Below are 20597 nucleotides of genomic sequence, written 5' to 3' on the forward strand. Positions count from 1 at the left end.
GAGAGAGGGAGAGAGAGGAACAGAGAGAGGGAGAGAGAGGAACAGAGAGAGGGAGAGAGAGGAACAGAGAGAGGGAGAGAGAGGAACAGAGGGAGAGAGAGGAACAGAGAGAGGGAGAGAGAGGGAGAGAGAGGAACAGAGAGAGGGAGAGAGAGGAACAGAGAGAGGGAGAGAGAGGGAGAGAGAGGAACAGAGAGAGGAACAGAGAGGGAGAGAGAGGAACAGAGACCTTTGACCTTTAACACACCTTTATTATATCAATACTTCAACTCACAACCATAACTGAAAATGAATGCCAAATCAACATATGAACAACCCTCCCCTCCCACCATCAACCCCACACAAATACAATAAACACAAAAAACAAAACAAAACCAGAAGACACTCCAGTCGGCTTTCTTCAAAAATTCAGAACTAAATCATCATCAGTTATTTTACACAAAACTCCATTAACGCCCCAAATAGAGACAAACTCTTCAATGTTGGACACCATCTTGTAATAAACAAACTCTACTTTCAACCGTGTACCCACTAACCCTTTAAACATAAGTTCTAAATTAACAGATCCTGTTCCCTTCATTTTGTTCCTCCTTGTGAGCCATATACTCATCTTCGCCTGACCTATTAAAAAATTAATCAAGCAAACCTTCCTACGCTGCACTGCAGAGTACCTCGGACCCAGGATAAAGAGACCCGCCTCCAAAACACTCCCAAGGCCAGCAAGCCACTGCAGCAGCAATGAAAAAAGGCCAGCTAGCCTGGGACAGCCAAGCCACAGGTGCTGCAGTGTTTCCTCAGTCAGACAGAAAAGACAGTGGTTCCCTGTTTGTGGATCCATATGTGCCTCGTGTCTGTTCGTAGCCACGGCCCCATGCACTATTCTCCACTGGAGATCCGCACTGCGTTTCTCTATGGGAGGTTTGTACAGGGACCTCCAGCAGCCCCTCGGAGACGACCCCGGAGTCAACACACCTGACCACTTCAACTCCAGAACACCAGCCAACAATCCCCTGTTCAGCACCTTTACAGCCACCTCATATATAGCCTTCTTCGAAATCGTTGACAGGTCACCCAGAACAGGGAGGGGCAGAGGCGTATTTACACAGAGCACCCAACAACGCTGAGTGCAGTGAGTTTGAGTAAATATGAATGACTTGTCCATAAACTAAACAGTTTGGGGAAGGCCTCAGTGGGGGCAGGCAATGGCTGCCTGGCCACGAGGAGTGATGTCAGTTCAGACCTGCTGTTTACCTGCCAGACAATCACCTGGTCTTCCTCAGCTTTGCTCCACCATCTTCCTCCTTCTACCAGATTCTGGGGTGTCAAGATCTCTGTCTAAATAAATCTGGGTAAATTCCCAGATGATTAAACATGCAACTATTTTGCTGGTAATACCTGAAATGAGTAAAGAAAATCAACAGCCTATTTATGCAAGATAATTCATTATTTTATTGGGGGTTATATTGGTTGGGTCTGATTATGGGGGTCATAACCCCTAACCCCTCTGGAAATTTCGCCCTTGATTAAGAATGAGTTAAAGGACCGTTCTGCTGTTTAATTAAACTGTTTTGCCACCACGTGCTATTTAAGGTCTACAGTGACCTCTTGTGGACATTGTGAGTTATTGCTGGTGCCAAGAATGTGACGCTGTTGTGACTGTTTCTATAGTGATCTATGACTCTGTTGACTGCGTTCAACTATGCCTGCACTGAATTTAGACTGGAAAGCACTTTGATGTAACCAGTGCTTCTGTGGGACTTTATTAAAGACAATAAGTCCAACTCCTGGACTGCCCAGTTAGACCAGACCTGCTTACCCCAGTACTCCAGCTCCTTGGTGCTGTCACACACATTATGTACTCGGGCTTAATGTCTCATTTCTGCAGAGACTCTTTGACAGCATGGTGTGCTGTTCACCACTGTCTGCATCAAAAAGCCTCCTGCAGGTCCCACAGCTGCACTGACGGCAGCAGAGGAAGCACACAGTAACTGCAGCATCAGTGGCCCTCTCCTTCACAGCAACCATAAAGACTTTATGATCATCTTGCCTCCTGATGATGTTCAGGAAGTGCTTTTAAAAAGTTCTGGATCTGAACACCTCAGTGCAGTGATCAGTCTATCAGAGGCCTCGGCAGGTCGTGTTCCCTCTGATCAGACCAGAAACAAAAGAGTCAATCCCAGTTTGGAAATCCAGCCATCTTCCTGGAATCTGTACACTCAAGTTTCAGCTGACAAGTACCTGCTTAAAAAGTTTTTTGTGTCTCAGAGACGACAGCGATGTCAGTCCTGAGGTAAGAACGAGAGAGTTCAGTACAAAATCAGAGAGCTGCGTTCAAGGTGAGCTTCTCGTCTGTTCACTTGTATCTGTGTGTGATCAATATTTGGACTTACTCAAGTAAAACTTTTCACACTTAAGTTTAAATGTCTTCCATATAATATCTATTTATATATAATCGACCATTAAAAAGCATTTCTTGTATAACACGTCGTCAGACACACAGCAGCGTCCAGCTTTGAGCTCCATGACAGCAGATGTGTGTCTGGGCCACTGTGTCTGCAGCTGGAGCAGCTGTTCCTCCTCCTGGGCTTTCTGTTGGTTGGTGCTGTCACACATTATGTATATTTTGGGTTTGTTCTTGATATCCTGTCTCCAGAGAGACTTTCTACCAGCTCAGGTTTGCTACACAATGTGCTGCCATCATTTCTTCACTGGCTGAAGTGAGATTTCATCATGTTGGAACGCTGCTGCCCTCAAAGTCACAGAGTCATGAAGATTTAGATTTAAATAGATAATAAATCCATGATGCCCACTGATCAGTGTGTATTTTCTCTCATCAATCACTGATTATAAAAGCATCCATGCTAAATAGAAGAAACTATTATCTAACTGAGAGGAGGTGCAGGTCGTGGACTCCTGCATTGAGTTTATTTCAGCACAAAGGTTGACACTCCGACTCTGTTCCACATATGGGCTCATGCTGCTGCTGTGGAGGTCAGAGCGTCGGGACACGAGGAAGCTGATTCACTCAGTCATGAACTGTCAAAGGAGAAAAACAAAAGCAGTATATTAGAATAAAGTTTCATGGAAACTTAAAGGTTTCATCGACCTGTGACAGACTCGTGCTCATGACAGGATAGAAACACTGACTGCAGCAGATTATTGAAGTCAAATCGAATCATTATAACACCATAACTCAACATAGCTGCTGTGTTCTCACATGGGCTCAGACACAGACCTGCATGTACTCCTCTTCATCAGTCCTGTGCTGCTATGACCAGCAGGTGGAGGTGTTATATTACTGAATAATCATCAAATGTTTTAGTCAAATATTTTGCAGCATTAATAAGTAATGTAATTAAATGCATTATAAATATAATGTCATCTGCTAAATGCTTCATTGTTATTTATTTAAATGTTTATTTACATTAAATTAAATCTGTTGGTTAAAAAATGCAAAACTAAGGTATGATTATTTCAATATTTCATTTTTATTCTCCTTTAGTAAAAGGTTAAAGACTTCTAGCTTCTGGCTTCTGACACAATAATACGTCTGACTCGATAGTATCCGTAGTGCATCCCACCTCTCGCCCCACAGCAGCTGGGAAAGGCTCCAGCACCAGGACACCCTCAGCTGGATCAACAGAAGAAAATTTATAGGCAGATATATTTTTACTGTTACAGTTTTAACTGTTTTTTTTTTTCAACTTTTATAACTTTTATGGAATATTTATTCTTTTATCTTTTTAATTTATAATATTACTGTTTTAGATTTTAGATTTCTTTCTATGGTTTGTATAAACTTTTCAGAATTTTATTATTACTGCTTTATTTCTTTTTAATTATTTGACCATTTTTTTATTTTGTATTTTTGGTTTAATCCTATTTTTGTCCCACGGGTCACAAGTCTTGCCGAGCTTTTCATCCAACATTTTAATGTATGCATTTTATCTTTTACTCTAACACAGTTCATCCATCTCCTTAGCTTTAGGACCCTCAACCCCAAATGACCCCCACAGGTGTAGTTACCTGTATTTTTTAATAATTTAAAAACCTGATCAGAAGTGCAAGAAAATAAATCATCATGCTGCTGCTGCTCTCTTTTCTCCATGAAACAGAGAGAAGGCGGGACCTTAAAATCACACGTGACCCCAACAACATCCTGCACACGTGTGAGCTGATGGCCTCAGGAGGAAGGTTCAGGTATCCAAACTGTGACCTGAACAGATTTATGTTTCTTCATCTTTATTCTGAGTCAACCTGCTGAGGTGAGCATGCATGCCGTACGTTTTTTGTGTTTGTGTTGTGTTGATAGGTCTGGTTGTGACAGTAAAGTCTGAACAGTGAAGCTCACACTTCTCAGATGCTCTGTTAGCACAGTTAACCACACAGCAGCTTTTGGTTAGATAAGGGATTAAAAATGCTCCAGAAACAGTCCAGACCTTCAGAATAAACTTACTACAGTCATACATGTAGCCTGCATCTAAAGAGAATAATACAGTTTATATTAATATACAGCTGAAAGCAGTAATAACATCAGCAATTGATCTGAAATATGATCCAGTGCCTGTGTGTGTGTGTGTGTGTGTGTGTGTGTGTGTGTGTGTGTGTGTGTGTGTGTGTGTGTGTGTGTGTGTGTGTGTGTGAGAGAGTAAATGAAAGCATCCAGCTGTTGCAGATGTGTTTGCCTGTTTGTCAGTGAAGCTCATTCTGATGCCAGTTTTAGTTTCAGTCTATCTGTAAATATCAGATTTCTTCCTGTAAATTTGAAGCTTTTTTAACCTCACGGTGCGTTCAGCTCTCGAACCTCCACGGAGGAACGTCTCCCTCTGAAACGAGCTGAGCTGCATATTCATGACCGCAGACATCATACATGTGTTAGTGAGACATGCAGTTATGATCTGTCTGAAGAAATATGTGTGCAACAAGACAACACAGCAAATGGTCAATTAATCAAATTAAGAAGAATTAAACATTTTCAGAACCAAGACAGTTAATTTACAAGCACTGGTGACATTTTCTTAAATTTAATACGTGAATAGAAATATTTGGGTTTTAATGGCTTCAACTAGAAATGAAAATAACTCCCAGTTGCTACATTACAAACGTTCATGTGTCTCAGAATATTTATTTTGTTACAAACTTCAAACAATTGAATCAATAAATTATTTCTATAAAGCATCAGTTGATAATAGTATAAAAACAGCTTAAAAAAAACTTTCATTATTTTTTCATTAGCATTAAAAGCTGCAGTTCCTCCAACATCCACCAGAGACTCCAGCAGTGAGTCAGTCCCACAGATTCCCAAGTTTAAACTTGACAGCAGAAAGAAAGACGTTCAGTCTGATTTAAAAAAGAAAAACCTGATTTGGTCTCTGTAGATAATTTCTACCTTTATGACACATGTTTGTTTATTTTTTAAAGTCATCTGTTTAAAGTTCAACTTTATTGTAAAGTTTCAAACATAAAAAAAAATTACAGTGGAAACCAGTTGGTGATGGTGCCTACTTCCATCTTTCATATACAGTCTATGATAGGCGCGTAGAGAGAGAATAACAATAAAATATGATTTTATTTGAACTGTTAAAGTCTGAGGTGCAGTCTTGTGTGTTTTCCTTTTGGGGATCTCTTATTGGTTCACCTTTCTTCTACCTGATTGCGCGCACCCGGTGTGGGCACGTCCGAGCGCTCGCGGTAACCCGCTCTGCAGGTTCGCCCGGAGAGTCAGTGCCTGAGTGCTCCTGCAGCGAGCAGCTGTGCTCCTGCTCACACGGCGGACACCATGAGTAAGTCCAGCACGCTCAAAGTCCGGAAATTATTCAGCCTCAAATCACCGGAGAAGGAGAAGAAGGAGCTGAAGAGGTCGGGGTCCCTCAAAGATGTAGTGGGTGCGGGGACCAACCCCGCGGACATCCCGGGGGGGCTACCCTGGAGCCCCGGCTCTCTCAGCCCGGGAGACAACCCCACTCTGCCCGGGGACTCCTCACTCTATTCCCCGAAAGAAAAGAAGAAACGGCGGCTGCTGCCGTTCAAGCTGAAACGGAAGAAATCCAAAGACAAAGACCGAGGAGGAGGAGGAGGAGGAGGGGGAGAGGTGTTCTTCCCTGACACTGATGAGCTGGAGAGCTTCAGCAGCCACAAGTAAGTCAGAAACTTTCACTGAAGTTATTCTGAGCGTTCAGAGTTCAGCTGTAAGCGCAGGTCACACAGTCCGCAGTGATGGTGCTGATGCAGGTCACAGTGCCAGACAGTGTTAATGTTTATCCCACATGTGGCGCACACGGGAGCTCCTTACCCGGGTTAGATTTGTTTTTATTTTTATTTTCATCTCATCCAGCACTGTCCCACATACACATCCATGTTTGTTTTTGTTTTTCGTTATTTTACAGATTCCTGTGTTTATACTTATTATGTTTATATTATGATCATATTTATACTTTCCAAAATAACAGACATGTCTTTGTCCCACATCTGCATCTTTGGACACATTTGGGTCAAAAGTAGTGGAGATTAGGCCAAAGTATGTCTGTTATCTGGGATCTGTCTCTTTAATGTTTTTAGATTTGCTCACATTTAGACTAATTTAATCTATTTGAAGATTTAATTATGATCAAAGGCATCAGGGCAGCCTGTTGAATAAGTAATGCTTGAATATATTGATCTTCTGTATATCGATCTAAAATCTAAATAAGACCCCCGGTGCCTGGCTTTGGCCCCTCACTGTCCCAGGACCTCGCTGTTGGTAGTTACAGCTCCGTGTTTGCAGAAACGAGGGAGCTGCTGAAGTGAACGTCTCAGAGTGGCTGTTTACCGCCTCTGGTGCTTTTTAAAAATCAGAACACAGCAGCTCTGAGCTGAGCTAGTTTAGTCATGCACGGCTTTGTGTGCATCAGCAGAAAAATGTAGAGGGAGTTAAACAGGCACCGCAGGAGAAAGGTGGAGGCTGTGTTGTAGAAATATGGAGATTAAATGGTTAATTTGACACATGAGATCTTCTCTGTGTGGGACCGTGATGAGTGACTGACCCCGTGCCCTCAAATATATCATTCAACCTCAAACTGTTCAGGTCAGGGTGGGCCTGGGGTGGTACTGACCCACTCGTACTCCAGCACTCAGCACACGTCTCCTAATGCATGTTTATGGAGTTATTTTGACATCCACCTTGAGAGGATGTTACTGAATCTGTGGCACCCTGCTGGTCTAGTTCTTGCTCGCCTTGAGGAGCTCTACGAGCAATTATCCCCTCTGAGTCACTGCTCCCGGTTAAATTAGAGATTCAAAAAGAAACCACTCGACCTCAAGTGGTTACGATGACTTTCCAGCTCTTTATTTAACCCAGATATTTCTGTTCTCTGTCTTTTCTCTTAAGCACGCTGATGGTTGGAGCTCTGAGTCAGCTGTTGTTGTTGCACATTGTCAGGTTACCTGCAGGATGTTTGTTGTGAGGCAGTAATTAGAAAACATTAAAAACCTGCCGTGCAGGGCGTGACACGTTTACCTGTGAAGTCCAAATATAGATGGTGCTCGCCACATTGTATAAGAAAATACTGAGTCACTGAGTAACGAGACTAAATAAAGCTTCAGCCTGATCTTTGTTATGATGAAACTAAATCAGGCCGTTCGTGCTGCTGAGTGTTTGATTGGATGATTAGTAGGATCTGATCGTTCACCATCAGGAGCTGAAGTGTTAATGAAACCTGTTTTGGTCTCTGTAGATAGTCTCAGGTGATTTGTTTTATAAGTCACCTGTTTAACTTGGAATACGACTTGGGGGCGTGGCCACATTATCTGATCAATAACATGGCAGCTGTGCTAACAGACCTGAGCTCCAGTTTGTCTCCAACAGTGTCGATAACCAGACTGATATGATAAAGATGAGCACCATCCTCTTCGTCAGACCTGGGTGTTGTGCAGCATCCGGCCCTCACACTCCGTGTGAGGTTAAAGTGAAATTAAGATTCAAACATAATCCAAACCACGCAGCTTATCAATGACCTCGTGCTGTGATGGATCCTCTCAGACGTTCTCTTGGCTGAAGTTTGTTTTGTTTTCATTGTCTTCTTCCTGTCATGTGACGGCGTTTGTCTCGTGCTGTCAGGGACCCTCGACATGAAGTTTAACCCCGTCCTCTGTCTGCCCTGTTCTCAGGTGCTTATAGCTCTGCAGCTGATAACAACTTTGCACATTTTTGTGTCTCAGGTTTTTTTCTAGTTCATTTTGAATGTTTATATCAAATTTAGATGGAAACTAGCAAACATCCTGCTAATCTCATAATCCTCTTAGATGCATGTCTAACAGCTGGAGAACAGAAACACTGATCGTTTTATTAGAGCTGAAAGAATCTGGATGATTTTTAACTCAAACTTTGGCCTTTGGGAGCTGAACGTACTTGGACCCGGATATAATAATGAAGTAATTCCCCTGCCTTTAAATGAAGCCTGCACACCTGTCTCACAGGTAGATTCTGAAGAAGAGGACAGACTTTGGTATTTTTCCTCTCGACACTAAAGCTTTCCGAGTTCCTCGTGTTTCTCTGACTCTGAACAGGCTGTGACTTCCTGCTTCCTCCTGCCTACATGAAAGTTTCAAAGTGCTGCTCTGGTTACAGATTCCAGCAGGAATTCATCAGCACTCGGATGCAGTTCTCATCTGTCATCATAAACATACCAGGGTCTGCAGGGTGATCTCACTGCAAGGCAATCTGTTCACTGACAGCTTCACTTTGTTTCTGTAACAGGTGAAGAGTGCAGGTCACGTTTAGACGAAGGCTTCAGGTGAGGATGTCACAGCAGCCATACCTTCACTCGCTTGCCTCTCTGACTGATTCAGGGATTATATTTTATCCTCACATGCAGACATGATTCACTCTTTTCTTCACTCCTCACGAGTGACCTGCATGTTTCCTCCTCTTACATTCGTTCATTAGCTGCTCGACAGATCAGACAGATCTCATGTGTGTTAGGATGAGTTTTAGGCTCCATAAGGAGAGATTATTCAGGAAAACAGCCACAGCACATCTAAGTTATTCCTCTGCTGCTGTCATGTTTACATCAGAGGATAAAAATGCATCTATCCTAAAACCTGCAGCTGTGTACCTGCCGCAGTCATCACCATGTCTGTAGAGAGATTACACAGTCCTTAAACATCTCAGCTTATCGCTTCCTTTCATCATGGCGGCGTTTTTGTGACAGCAGCAGAGCAGTGACATGATGACATGAAGCACCAGAGTCACACCGCGGCCTCTTCTCTGCTCTGTTTCGATGTCGCATTGATGCTGAAAACCTCCACAGGACAGAGATGCATCACTGCAGTTATCCTGCTGATTCAGTCAGACAGTTCGACCATGTTGGTTCACTGTGCCATACGATAGATGAACTTACTGTGAAGATCACCGATGTTGGTGTCTTGTCACACTGGATGTGACAAATCGGCGTATCTGGCTGTGAAACTGGACACGCCTCCTTTTTGAAACAAAGCATAACCAAAACTTACTAAATGGATTCGACGTGCGGAGGCGTTTCAAACCTGCCAGACAGAAAATGTTTCTTTTTATGTTCTCAGTCATTTCTACAAACCACAGAAGTAAAAACTCCAAACACACTGAAAGCAGATGAGTTCTGATGGAGTCAGAAAAGCAAAGTTTAAGTTGAGTTTGATGTTTCCTTAAATATAAAAGAACAGTTTTGAAGGAATAAACCTTCTTTTATCGCTGCAGACATAAAAAGACAAGATCTAGATCCTGGAAAAGCATCAGGAATCAGAAAGAACTGAGCCTATAAATGGAATCAGCAGTCGCTGAGTTATCTCTAAAGTGTTATCTGTAACCTTATCTGTACATTTGTCTGTGTGGAGTTTCATGCTCGCAGCGTCCTGAGGCGATCTGATCGTGCAGACTGGGTGAAGTCGTCACGCCCTTCAGCAGGAGCTGCTCGCACTGAGTGCACAGCCCCGATGGTGGAGGTTTGACGCCAGAGTGAGCGAGCCCTGTGGTCTCAGTGCAGGATTTAACAAGTAAACCAGGCCGATGCACACACTCGTAGCTGCTTGTTGATCCAGGTGAATTTTGGTGACTCATCAGTTTGTGTAGTTTTGTAAAGACGACTGATCTTTCTGGGAAATGAGTTTGTTTTTTTCTGTGTTTAATTCATCGTCACTGAGATGATTCTGATGCTTGTTGTTGTTTCTGAGGATAAAGATGCTTCTCATAAATCTGATCGATTTACTGGGACTAAAGATCTTTATCAAACACGACTGAGTCACCACCTCATGACTCGTGCACAGCAGGGATATGCTCGGAGAGCTGACTACATCTTTAAATGCTGCTTTGTTTGCTCGTTGGCACCAGAAATACTCGGCTGAGTGTTTTACTGTTATTTCATTGATGTATGTCAGCAGTTATTAGATTGGACAGTAACAGCCAAGCTAACCTGTGATGTAAGAAAATAAAAAGAGCGGTTGTGTGTCGGCTTTGTCAGAATAAACTGGAACATCACAAAATCACCAAAGCAAAGAAACCAGAGCTGCTGCTAAGGTTAGCCTGATTCTGCAGGCTCGTGTGCGTGTTTGCAACGTCATACATGACACAAGTTACAGAAACATTTACAACGATTAATGAAGAATCTGAGTAAAATTCTCAAACAGTGCATGAAACACACTTTAAATATTTGTAGGGCCACAAATATTTAAAGTTTGCTAAATTTTAATGTTTTCTGATCATTTTTTCTCTTCCAATTTGATCAAAAAGTATCTTTTTTCTCTCTCATTTAAACAAATGAACGTCCCTGCTGCACACGCTCAGAGTTTAACACGTTGCAGCCAAATCTTTTGTTTTAAAGTTGGAAAATCAAAAGTTTGAGCTCAGTGTTTCCTTATTCTTGTTGATGATTTGTTGCATTTCTAGTTTGGATTTATTGTTTCTCTCTACACATGGCACGGTCTGTTCACTGTCGCTTCCTGCTCCTTCTTTTGCTGTTATTTTTCAGACTGACTGGAAGACAGAAAATCGTAGGTCCATAGATTCCCTGCAGAGGTATCGATTAAGCTTTAGGCTGTACTTTTTTTCTAGAGGAAGGTAATCCAGATTATAAACATCAGACACTAATTCTGACTTGCAGTAAAACCGTCTGAACCTCAGATTTTACGATGTGTAAACTCTCAGGTGTACCCGAGAGACTGTGGTCAGAGTGTGATTTGTGGATTCGGAGAAGTCGGTACATCTTGGTTCTATTAAGTATCATAAAATTGCTGTATCAGCAGGTAGTGTTAGGCCACACCCCCAGCGAACACAGAAACTAAAGCCGTGTGCTGCTGTGGACGCAGAGTTACTCGCCTCAAAGAATCAGTTTGGGCGAAAGTCTGATTAGTTTCTGAATCTTTTTTTGTTCTCGTCCTTCATCCAACCAATGGTCAGTGTAGCACAGCGGTCGTGGTAGCAGCTGTGCTGAAGGCCGCAGCGAGCACTGGATCAGTGTTTGGATGATTGTTGGTGGTTCCCTGGAAATGAATCTCAGACTTCTGCAGAGTTGGCTGGTTGTGAGTGAATCATGTGAAAGGCTTTGGATGTGTTCCCATCACATGTACTGCAGTCATGTCTCATCAGGTTTTATCAATAGTGATAATAAATCACATATTTGCTGAGAGGGGATTTCCGTTTGCTTTGAATATTACAATTCTCACTTTGGATGAGAAAATATTTCCTCTAAAGGAGGAAGAATCAAGAGCTCACAGGTGATCAGTCGATGTTGTCAGAGGTTAAATCAGGGACTTCTTTTTCTTTCTATGAAGGTCAGAGGTCACAGACGAGTGAAGCTTGAACCGTCTCTGCAGCTGAAAAGTGTTACATGATTGGATTTTCAGCTCTTTTTAATGACTCTACCATAATTCATGTTTTTCTTTTACTTGATTTTATTGCCTCTGACTTAATTTGACTGAAGCAAATCTTAAAGTGGGGAAAAAAGAAATCATCACTCATAAATAAATATGCAGCCCTGTACCCAAATATCCAGAATATTCCTGTTATTCCTATTGATTGTCTGTCAACACTGATGTTTCTGCTCTGTATTAAACCACATTCACACTAACAGTAAACTACAGTAACTTACAGGTTCTTGTCTCGTGTATTCGGCTACAGCTGAATCGTTTCAGGCTTCTAACTTCTGTGAACCTTGTGTAGGTTTTTTGTTTTTTTCATACAAACTTAATTTTTGGTTCATTTTTAAATGAGACATGTTGAATAAATAAAATCTGATTAAATCTCACATTTTTAAAGCTTCTATTTGGTCATTATTCTGTGCAAAAAGTAGAAAATCACAAAAGAAAACAGGATTTGGAGGCTCAGACCTGAGCTTCAGCTCGCAGCTGAATGCATGCAGCTCACCTGTCCACACCTGTTCATTCATATAACACTGACGAGACACAGCAGGAAACACTCTGTCACTGCGACTCGTGCACAACAACCTGCTCACATTATAAAACGTTTATATTGACTTGGTTAAATGCTGCTTGTATTCTAAAGCATCAGTGGTAGAACTGACTTGTATGTGATGTTAGACAGTATTGATTGGAGCCATCAGTAAATGATGTAATGACACGTGGATTTTTAGATCAGGCGTCTGCAGTCACGTCTACAGTTGTTGTCTTTTCGTAATGAATGTATTGATTTCTGCTTCTGCTGACTGAGCTAATCTTTGACCCAGTTCTGATAGTGCAGATTAATTGGGAGGAAGAGGGTGATGAGGCGATGACTCAGGTTAGCTGAAAACAAAAGAATCAGCTCGTATGTCGAGGATGTTGCTGCAGGGAGCAGGCGGTGAAACGTGGGGCCTGAAACAGGTTTTGAATGTTGAGTAATACGTCCTGTTTCTGCTCGTAAAAAGTCACCTCTGTCATGTTGTTGGGGCTTCTGAGGAGCTCCATAAAACATGATTTGTCTTGACATAAAACCACCTTCTTAACCACTTTCTGACGAGCCAATTAGGCGGATATTGTAACCTTTGTTCTGGCCTAATAATCCAGAAGGTTCTGAGAAACGTCTCTTGTCCTGCTGCCAAACTCTATTGTTCATGAGGGATATAGGATCTTTATTTTAACTGACACAGCTGAGAGGGAGGAACAGCTGTTTGATCCACATCACATGTTTTTACATGATAGAAGAAGAGCTCAGAGACACATTTATTGACTCTTTAATTCCTTTGCTGGAGCATTTTTTGGCCACTGGTCTGCCCAACAGGTGGAAACGTTTTATTACCAACCTCGATGTTAAAGAGCTGCCGTAGTGAATCTGCTCTACAAAGACTGAATTGGTTCACCAGCAGGTTGAGAACCATTAAATTTCCGGGGCTGAACTGAAATATTATCACACATTTGAGGTGCGGTCAGGAAAATGAAGGCTCATCTTCTTGTCCAGGTCAACATGATGTTCTTGTTCGGTTTAAAGAGCGTGGCTGCAAACACGTGTTCACAGACGTCTGTGGTAAAATGACCCTCAGCTCTGACCTCTGTGAACAGTTTCCTGCTCAGTTTTGGGATCAGTCACTCATTTGTGGTCATATTGAAGAAAACATGAAGCCCGTTCCCTGAAGTGATTCTGGCTTTCACAAAAGATGATCACCCAGAGACCATTGGGGAACCTCACGGTGGTGATGTCCACCTTTAACAGGATTACTCGCTGCAACGATCAGCTTCTCCTACATTTTGATGCTAAACCAAATGAGCGCCCACTCGCTCTGGATGTTTGCAGGAGATGATTTGATTGGTTAATGGTAGCACTCAAATGTTTGAGTGAACGTAATTGGATTGGCTGACAGCTGTGGTCGCATTTGAAAAGTCTGACTTTTCAACTTTTCGGCAAAGCAAAGAGACAGATCCACAACCACAGGAGTCGCCCCCTGCTGGACATTCAGAGGAATGCAACCCTGAGAAACTGCTATGTTGGCTTCTCTTTTTAGACACTTTTCGTTCTGACATTTTTCAGGCTGTTTAAGCTTTTTCAGCTCTTCTGGTTGTTTCCACTGTGGCTGCTCGTCTTCAACATGTTAAACCTGCAGCTGAATGCAGAGCTACAGATCGCTGCCTTTTCCCTTGGAGGAGCATCTGTGGTTAAAAAGTAAGAGCTCAAGTTTGTTTAGTCAAAGTTTATTTTGTTTAAGCACTGACACAAAACCAGTTTTGTAAAGGATACTGGACGGGTCCTCCATGTCTCTGTTCAATCGCTGTTTTGATTAGACTACATCACCACGCCTGTGTGCAACAAAACAACATTTTCGTTTTCATTTTCTGGTATGCTGCAGATGATAATGGTTTAATGCAAACTGTGAAGAGGTGGAGATGTGATCAACGGAAGAAGTCAGAATGAATTGTTCTCACCAAAGGGAGATTGTTCTCTGACCATAAATATTTTCCTGTTGCAGTCAGCATGTTGGTGTTTTCACAGCTTTAGAGCTGGATGGCCAGAAACTGTGAAACGATAACTCAGTTAAAAGTCAGTCAGTGAAAGTTATGCCATGTGTGATATCCTTGGAAGCAGGAAATGTGCCTGAGCAGTTTCTTTGTGATTGTGCATGATGATGCTGTCGAGGCCATTGAAGGAAAAGACTGTATTAATCTCATTTTCCATGTTTCACAGCTCGCTGAGCTCAGCAGCCTGTTTAAGAGTATATGCTGCAATCCCTCACCTCGATACAGCATCTCTGGATCAGTCTAGTGAAGCTTATGAGACTAGTGGGATTTCTAAATATATTTATATACTGCAGTACTCCTCAGCTCAATTACAAAGTAATCTAGTATCCACAACTTCAGTCCCAGTAGGAATTACTAACAGGTAATTCGGCATGCATTTATTGTCGATGGAACATAAAACATGCGACTGAACTTTCAGCCTTTACAGCAACACTTTTTGTTTACATCCTCCAAAATCTCCAGATTCTAGGAATCAGCACATTCCAGGTGGAAGTGTGACTGTGACTATTTACTGACTGTAAATAAATCCAAATAACTGGATTTTGTGTGCATATTGTTGCAAAGTGCGCTGCTACATGAGAAAACCAGCTCCGATTGTTACAAAAGGAAGTCATCTGATAAGCTGGAAACACGCCTGCTGCCAAAGCTCCAGCTTCAATAATAACTGGATTCTAGAAGAACAACAACAGCTGCGACTGGTAAATCTGGAAATGCATCTTCACCATCAACACAACCAGCATCAGCTTCACACTCCTTTGTTGAATGTGTTGATAATGTTATAATGGCTCGATAAAGCAGGAGGATTATTGGTGTAAATGTAATATTGTGTGGAGGATGTTTAGGTTTGTAATGTGGAAGCTTTGCTTTTATTTTCAGCATGTGAGTGTGTTTGTGTACCTGCAGCCATTATTGTTGTTAACATGAGAGATTAGCCTCTGAGATTGGGTCAGTCAAATAATGAAAACATTGATTGTTTGTGTGATTGTGGAGGATGGATTATTTTAAGGAGGCTGAATGATGCTGTGTGTGTTTGTCTCTTTCTGTCACAGTGTGTGTGTGCTGTGCAATGAAAAGCTCTCAGGTTGGCTGAGTGTAACTCCGGCACAAACACAACGTTGTTGCCCTGGTTTGTGTTCTTAGGAAGATGAAACTTGAGTAAATATGAAATATCTTCCGTCCTGTGACACATTTGCTGTTGAACTAGTGTGACCCTGTTCATGAACACAAAAGCTTAAGTGAAGCGTGCTCTCGTGCAGCACGCCCCCAGGACTGTAAAAGAAGCTGTTTTCAGCACATTTGAGATCATTTTGTACTACTGCACATAATCTATGTCATATGATTGAGAGGGCAGGATACACTCACAGGTACACAGGTACGCCTGTTTAACTGCTTGTTTGCACAAATATCTAATCAGCCAGTCACATGGCAACAAGTCAGTGCATAGAGGCATGAAGGCATGGTGAAGATGACCTTTGACCTATTCGGTGAGCAGCAGTTCTGAGGAAAACCTTCCTTGTTGACGTCAGCAGTCAGATGAGAGTGGGCAGACTGCTTTGAGCTGATAGGAAGGCAACAGGAACAGATAACCACTCGTTAACCACTCGCACAACACATCAAACATTATGGGCTGCAGCAGCAGAAGACCCCACTGGGTACCACTGAGGGTATAACAAACCCAGACTGGGTACCACTGAGGGTATAACAAACCCAGACTGGGCGATGGAAGGTCTGAAAAATGTTGCCTTGGTGTGCTGAGTTTCTTTCTGCAGCAACGTTTGGATGGTAGAGTTTATATAAATGATGTGATGGATCCATCCTGCCTTGTCTCAATAGTTTAGGTTACTGAAGGTTGCGCAGTGATGTGGGGCATGTTATCCTGGCTCACTTACCTGAGTGTTGTTGCTGACCATGTCCATCCCTTTATAAACACAGTGTACCATCTGCTGATGGCTGCTTCCAGCAGGATAATGCACACTGTCCCAAAGCTCACATCATCTCAAACTGGTTTCTTATCTCAGTCCAACAGAGAACCTTTGGGATGTGGGGGAACAGGAGATTCTCACCATGCAGCTGTCAAGTCAGCAGCAGCTGTGTGATGATGTCATGTCAACATGGACTAAAATCTCTGAATGTTTCCAGCACTTTATTGAATCTGTGCCATGAAGAAATGGGGCAGATCTGAAGGCAAAAAGGGCTTTAACTGATACTAGAAGTGTACCTAATAAAGTGCCCGTAGCCATTGCAAACATGAGATGAGGCTGCCCTTCCCCAGAATAGTTTCAGCTGGAACCTCCCTTTCTCTTATCGCTCTGCTCCAGCGTTACGAAAGCTCAGACACAGAATAAATTCGGACTGTGAAAAAGGTGAAATCTGCCTTTCATGCATGTCGAAGCTTCAGTAACTCTGAGTACATAACACAAGCATATGCATGCACAAACTCCCACCAAACTATCAGAGTAAAATTCATCCACAGCAGAGATTAATATCTGTAATGTTAAGAAATACTAAGGAAACCAGCAGCAGCTACTGAATAAACTAAACAAGGGATGGACAGGATTCAGCGGCTGACTCAGCCTCTGTTTGCTGTACGAGGGCTTTAATGAGTCACCGGGAGCTGCTGATGGAAGATGGACAAAAAGTGAAAGAATACAGGCCACAGTGGAGACGAGAGCTGGACTGAAGCCTTTCTCCAGGGTGAAGTTGCCCAATAGAAACTTGGAGCTGAATACTCAGCTAAAGTGTGGCAGAAAAGTCGCCCTCTGCAGTGCTTCTGTTTGCACAGAATAATTCATGTTAGAAGCTGACAGACGAACCCAAAGTGCCGTATAGAAATGCAAACAGGCGCTTTGCTCTGAGAACCCAAACCAGCTGTTGTTTGTGAAATTGGCTGAGCGTTTAGGGAGTGCCTGGAACGACCGCTGCAGGCTGAATGTTTGCCAGACACGGGGCGGGTCTGCAGCAGCCAGTAAGCTGCAGCCGCTCTGCTTCCACTGCACCAATAACTGCTGCTGCCATGGCGTGCAGGCAAAACCAGCCCAAGTGTTTGTGAATGCTTTCGAGCGTTTTAAAGTGCAGACATGTTCCATGTTTGGAAAACGAATCCTGTTTTCGCCCGTGCATCTCCGTCCTGCACAGGAATAAAATACACAGAACATTTCCTCTTTGGAAGAAAAACTGTCAGTACGACGAGAACACGCTGCTAATAATGCTGACATGTTGAGTTTGGAAAGGAAGGAGGAAACACACAATAATAAAAGCGTATACGGACGTCTTTCTGTTTCTCCCCTTTCTATAGAAGGAACTCAGAAAAAGATGAAACCTTATCACACACAAGAGTTGAGAAAACCACAACTTCTGACTTGCTTTGTCATAAAATTAGCCTAAAAATGCAGTGCAACATTTTTTCATGTGGTAAATGCAGCTTATTAACAAATAAATAACATGGTTTGTGTTAAAATACAACAGTTTTAATCAGCTGTTTTAAAGCGCTGCAGACATGAAACATACATCAGTATCAAAGTTTTCATGAATAATTACAACACGACTAAATTAAGCCAATTAAACAAAAAATAAAAAACTTTATTATAGAATAGAATATTCCTTTAATTTTCCCACAGGGGGAAATTTGGTTGTAATAGCAGCAAAAAAACCCCACATACACAAACAGAACAGGACACAGGACAGAACAGAAACACATAAAAGTTTTACATATTTACATCATGGATCAAAAAGTTACCAAAACAGTAATGTACAGTTATTAAAATTAAAGTACAGATAAGTGACAAACCCAGGTCGTAGTGTGATATATGATATATATGATTAACAAAGTCTATCAAAACATGCTTTAAAAAATCATATCCAAAGCATCCGTGTGTTGAGGAGACGTCAACTAAAGCTGAACTAGGTCCGTGCAGTACTTCCATGTAATACCAGATTGTACCAGGAGATGGTGCTGTGAGCCAATCTAACTTTTATTTAACAAGCAAAAAGAAGAGATTTTATTTATAAAGATGAAAAGCAGAGCCTCTGAAGAAAAAGATGGAGGAGTTAAAAATAAATATCAGGAGTTAAACAGCAGCAGTCTGAAAACATCGCACGCCTGTACCTGAGAAACGCTGCCCCCTGCTGGTGACAGTTTCAGTTTAAATTTGCAGAGGTTAACTACAAAAAGCGTCTTTCACAGTATCAGAGTCTGTGTGCATGTAAAATTCAGCCTGAAGTATATCGAACAAGAATAGATCATTCTTGAAAAGTAATTAAACCTTTAAAATAATCATTTAAAATAAGCATGTTTTCATTTCCTGTGCTAATGAGGGTCAATAATTATACTCATCTTCTCTTAAAAACCCTCCTCGGGGGTCGGGGGCAGCACTGGTTTGAAGAATGTGGAAACACAGCCTTTCTACACCCGCTCGACCTCCACCCAAAGTCCGTCATTCCTGCGCTCACGCCAGAAGCCTGCTCTTTAATTTCTGCTCTTAATCCAATCCAAGCTGTGAATTCTAACCCTGACACACTGACATCTGTTGCCTTGTTGTATTAAAATCATAACTGCACACATTGTTTTTAACATCAGTAACAGTAGAGCTTTGTCTGCTGCAACAAAGAGAAGATTCACACAAGTCAGGGCTGGTTTGTGCAGATCGCTGACAGTGTGGGAGACGCACACCCTCAAGTCATTCTGCAACATTTCCTTAACAGGGTCAGAGGTTACACTCACTTTTTTTCTAAAGTGAGGATGCACAGCTCAGAGTTTCCCCTCTGTGTGAGGGTTCTTTGTTCTCCTGACATCTGCTCACAGATTGTTCCAGCTGTGTGGAAATACAGGCAGGAGGTGGTGTTGGACTCGCAGCAGGCTGCAGAATGTGCAGGACACACAAAGCTGTCTCTGAACTCAGTCATGTGACCTGTTTTTGTTTATGGAGTCATTTTGGTTTAATTCGACTGAAGTTCAGCAGAAACAGGAGCACATCTGCAGAGCGAGCTTCCACGCTGTAGAAAACTACGATCCTTTAAATGGACGACTCAAACTGCCTAAATACATAAATACGTTTGAGAAACATGCAATCTGTTGTTAGCAAAGCTGTCATGCAGCGGCTGCATGCGGCTCATCATATGAATCTATTTATGGAGAGGACAAATATTTGACCTGCTTCTGTTTTCCCCCTGAAAGTTTGCTTCCCTGACAGAGTGCAGGGACCGTGAACATCCGTCCTGTTCTGGTGAAACCACCTCCAAGTATGTACATGTCGCATCACTGCAGGGCACATCTATCTGCTGCCGCGGTGACGACATGACAGCCAGCGAGTGAAATCCCACCGCTCCACGCCGTAAATCAGCTCTCGTGCTGGAGGCGAGCACAGAGGGGCTGCAGAGATGCTGCTCCCGTTCCTCTCTCCGTCCACGTGTGCCAGCACGATCACACTCGAGGATTCGGTTCCCAAAAGGCTGATTGGAGGCAGCACGTCGATGCTTGTCTGTTGATGAGATGTTGAGACATTTCAGGAAAAATGAGGAAACCCCAGACAGGCTGAGGCGAGACTGTTCAAAGGAATCTCTGTAAGGCTGTGAAGTCTTACCTGGATATTTTACTCAGAAGGCATTTTTGTCTTCTTTGTTATTCTCGTCAGCCATCTTGGATAGAGATGCACCGATTGATCGGCCAGGGACCAGAATCAGACGATTTCCAGTGTTCTCGGCCCCGACCGGTGACCAGCCGGTCAGTCTCACACGTGTCCAATCACAAAATAACAAGTCGGTCCCTTTCATGCCGACGCCCACAGCGGCACAGGCAGCAGCAGCAGTTTGCTCACAGCTACATGCTAACATGTCGTTAGTGTTGAAGCGAGAGTTACCTGCTGAACACGAACTTTTTAAAGAAGTTAAGAGAGCAAAGGCAGCTGAAGTTAGTGAGCCTCCCAGCAGCCTCGGTATGAGCAGAGGAGGAAAATGACCTTCTGCTATCAGCTGAAGTTCTAAATGAAAATTAGTTTTGTCTATAAATCTGTTGCACGTGCTTTTGCTTGCCCAGGTAAAATTATTATTCATTTAGCAGAGCTTTTTATGACAGAGAAGAACCTCACTGCAGTCTGTTTTTTTTAACTATGAGAAAACTGCATTAACTTTACTTTGTACAGTTTAAA

General features: G+C 42.6%; 1 protein-coding gene across 2 annotated transcripts in view; it reads left to right on the plus strand.

The window, feature by feature from the left end:
* The first annotated feature begins 5115 nt into the window (after positions 1-5115).
* Positions 5116-20597, plus strand: part of crybg1a (crystallin beta-gamma domain containing 1a) — a 44714-nt gene continuing 29232 nt past the window's right edge. For both annotated transcript variants that reach the window (XM_039603445.1, XM_039603446.1), the window contains exon 1: positions 5116-6138. In XM_039603445.1, coding sequence (XP_039459379.1) covers positions 5780-6138 — 359 coding nt within the window. In that variant the 5' untranslated portion in view covers positions 5116-5779. The remainder of the gene's footprint in view (positions 6139-20597) is intronic.

This window comes from Oreochromis aureus, linkage group 19 (genome assembly GCF_013358895.1).
Source record: "Oreochromis aureus strain Israel breed Guangdong linkage group 19, ZZ_aureus, whole genome shotgun sequence".
Taxonomy (NCBI): domain Eukaryota; kingdom Metazoa; phylum Chordata; class Actinopteri; order Cichliformes; family Cichlidae; genus Oreochromis; species Oreochromis aureus.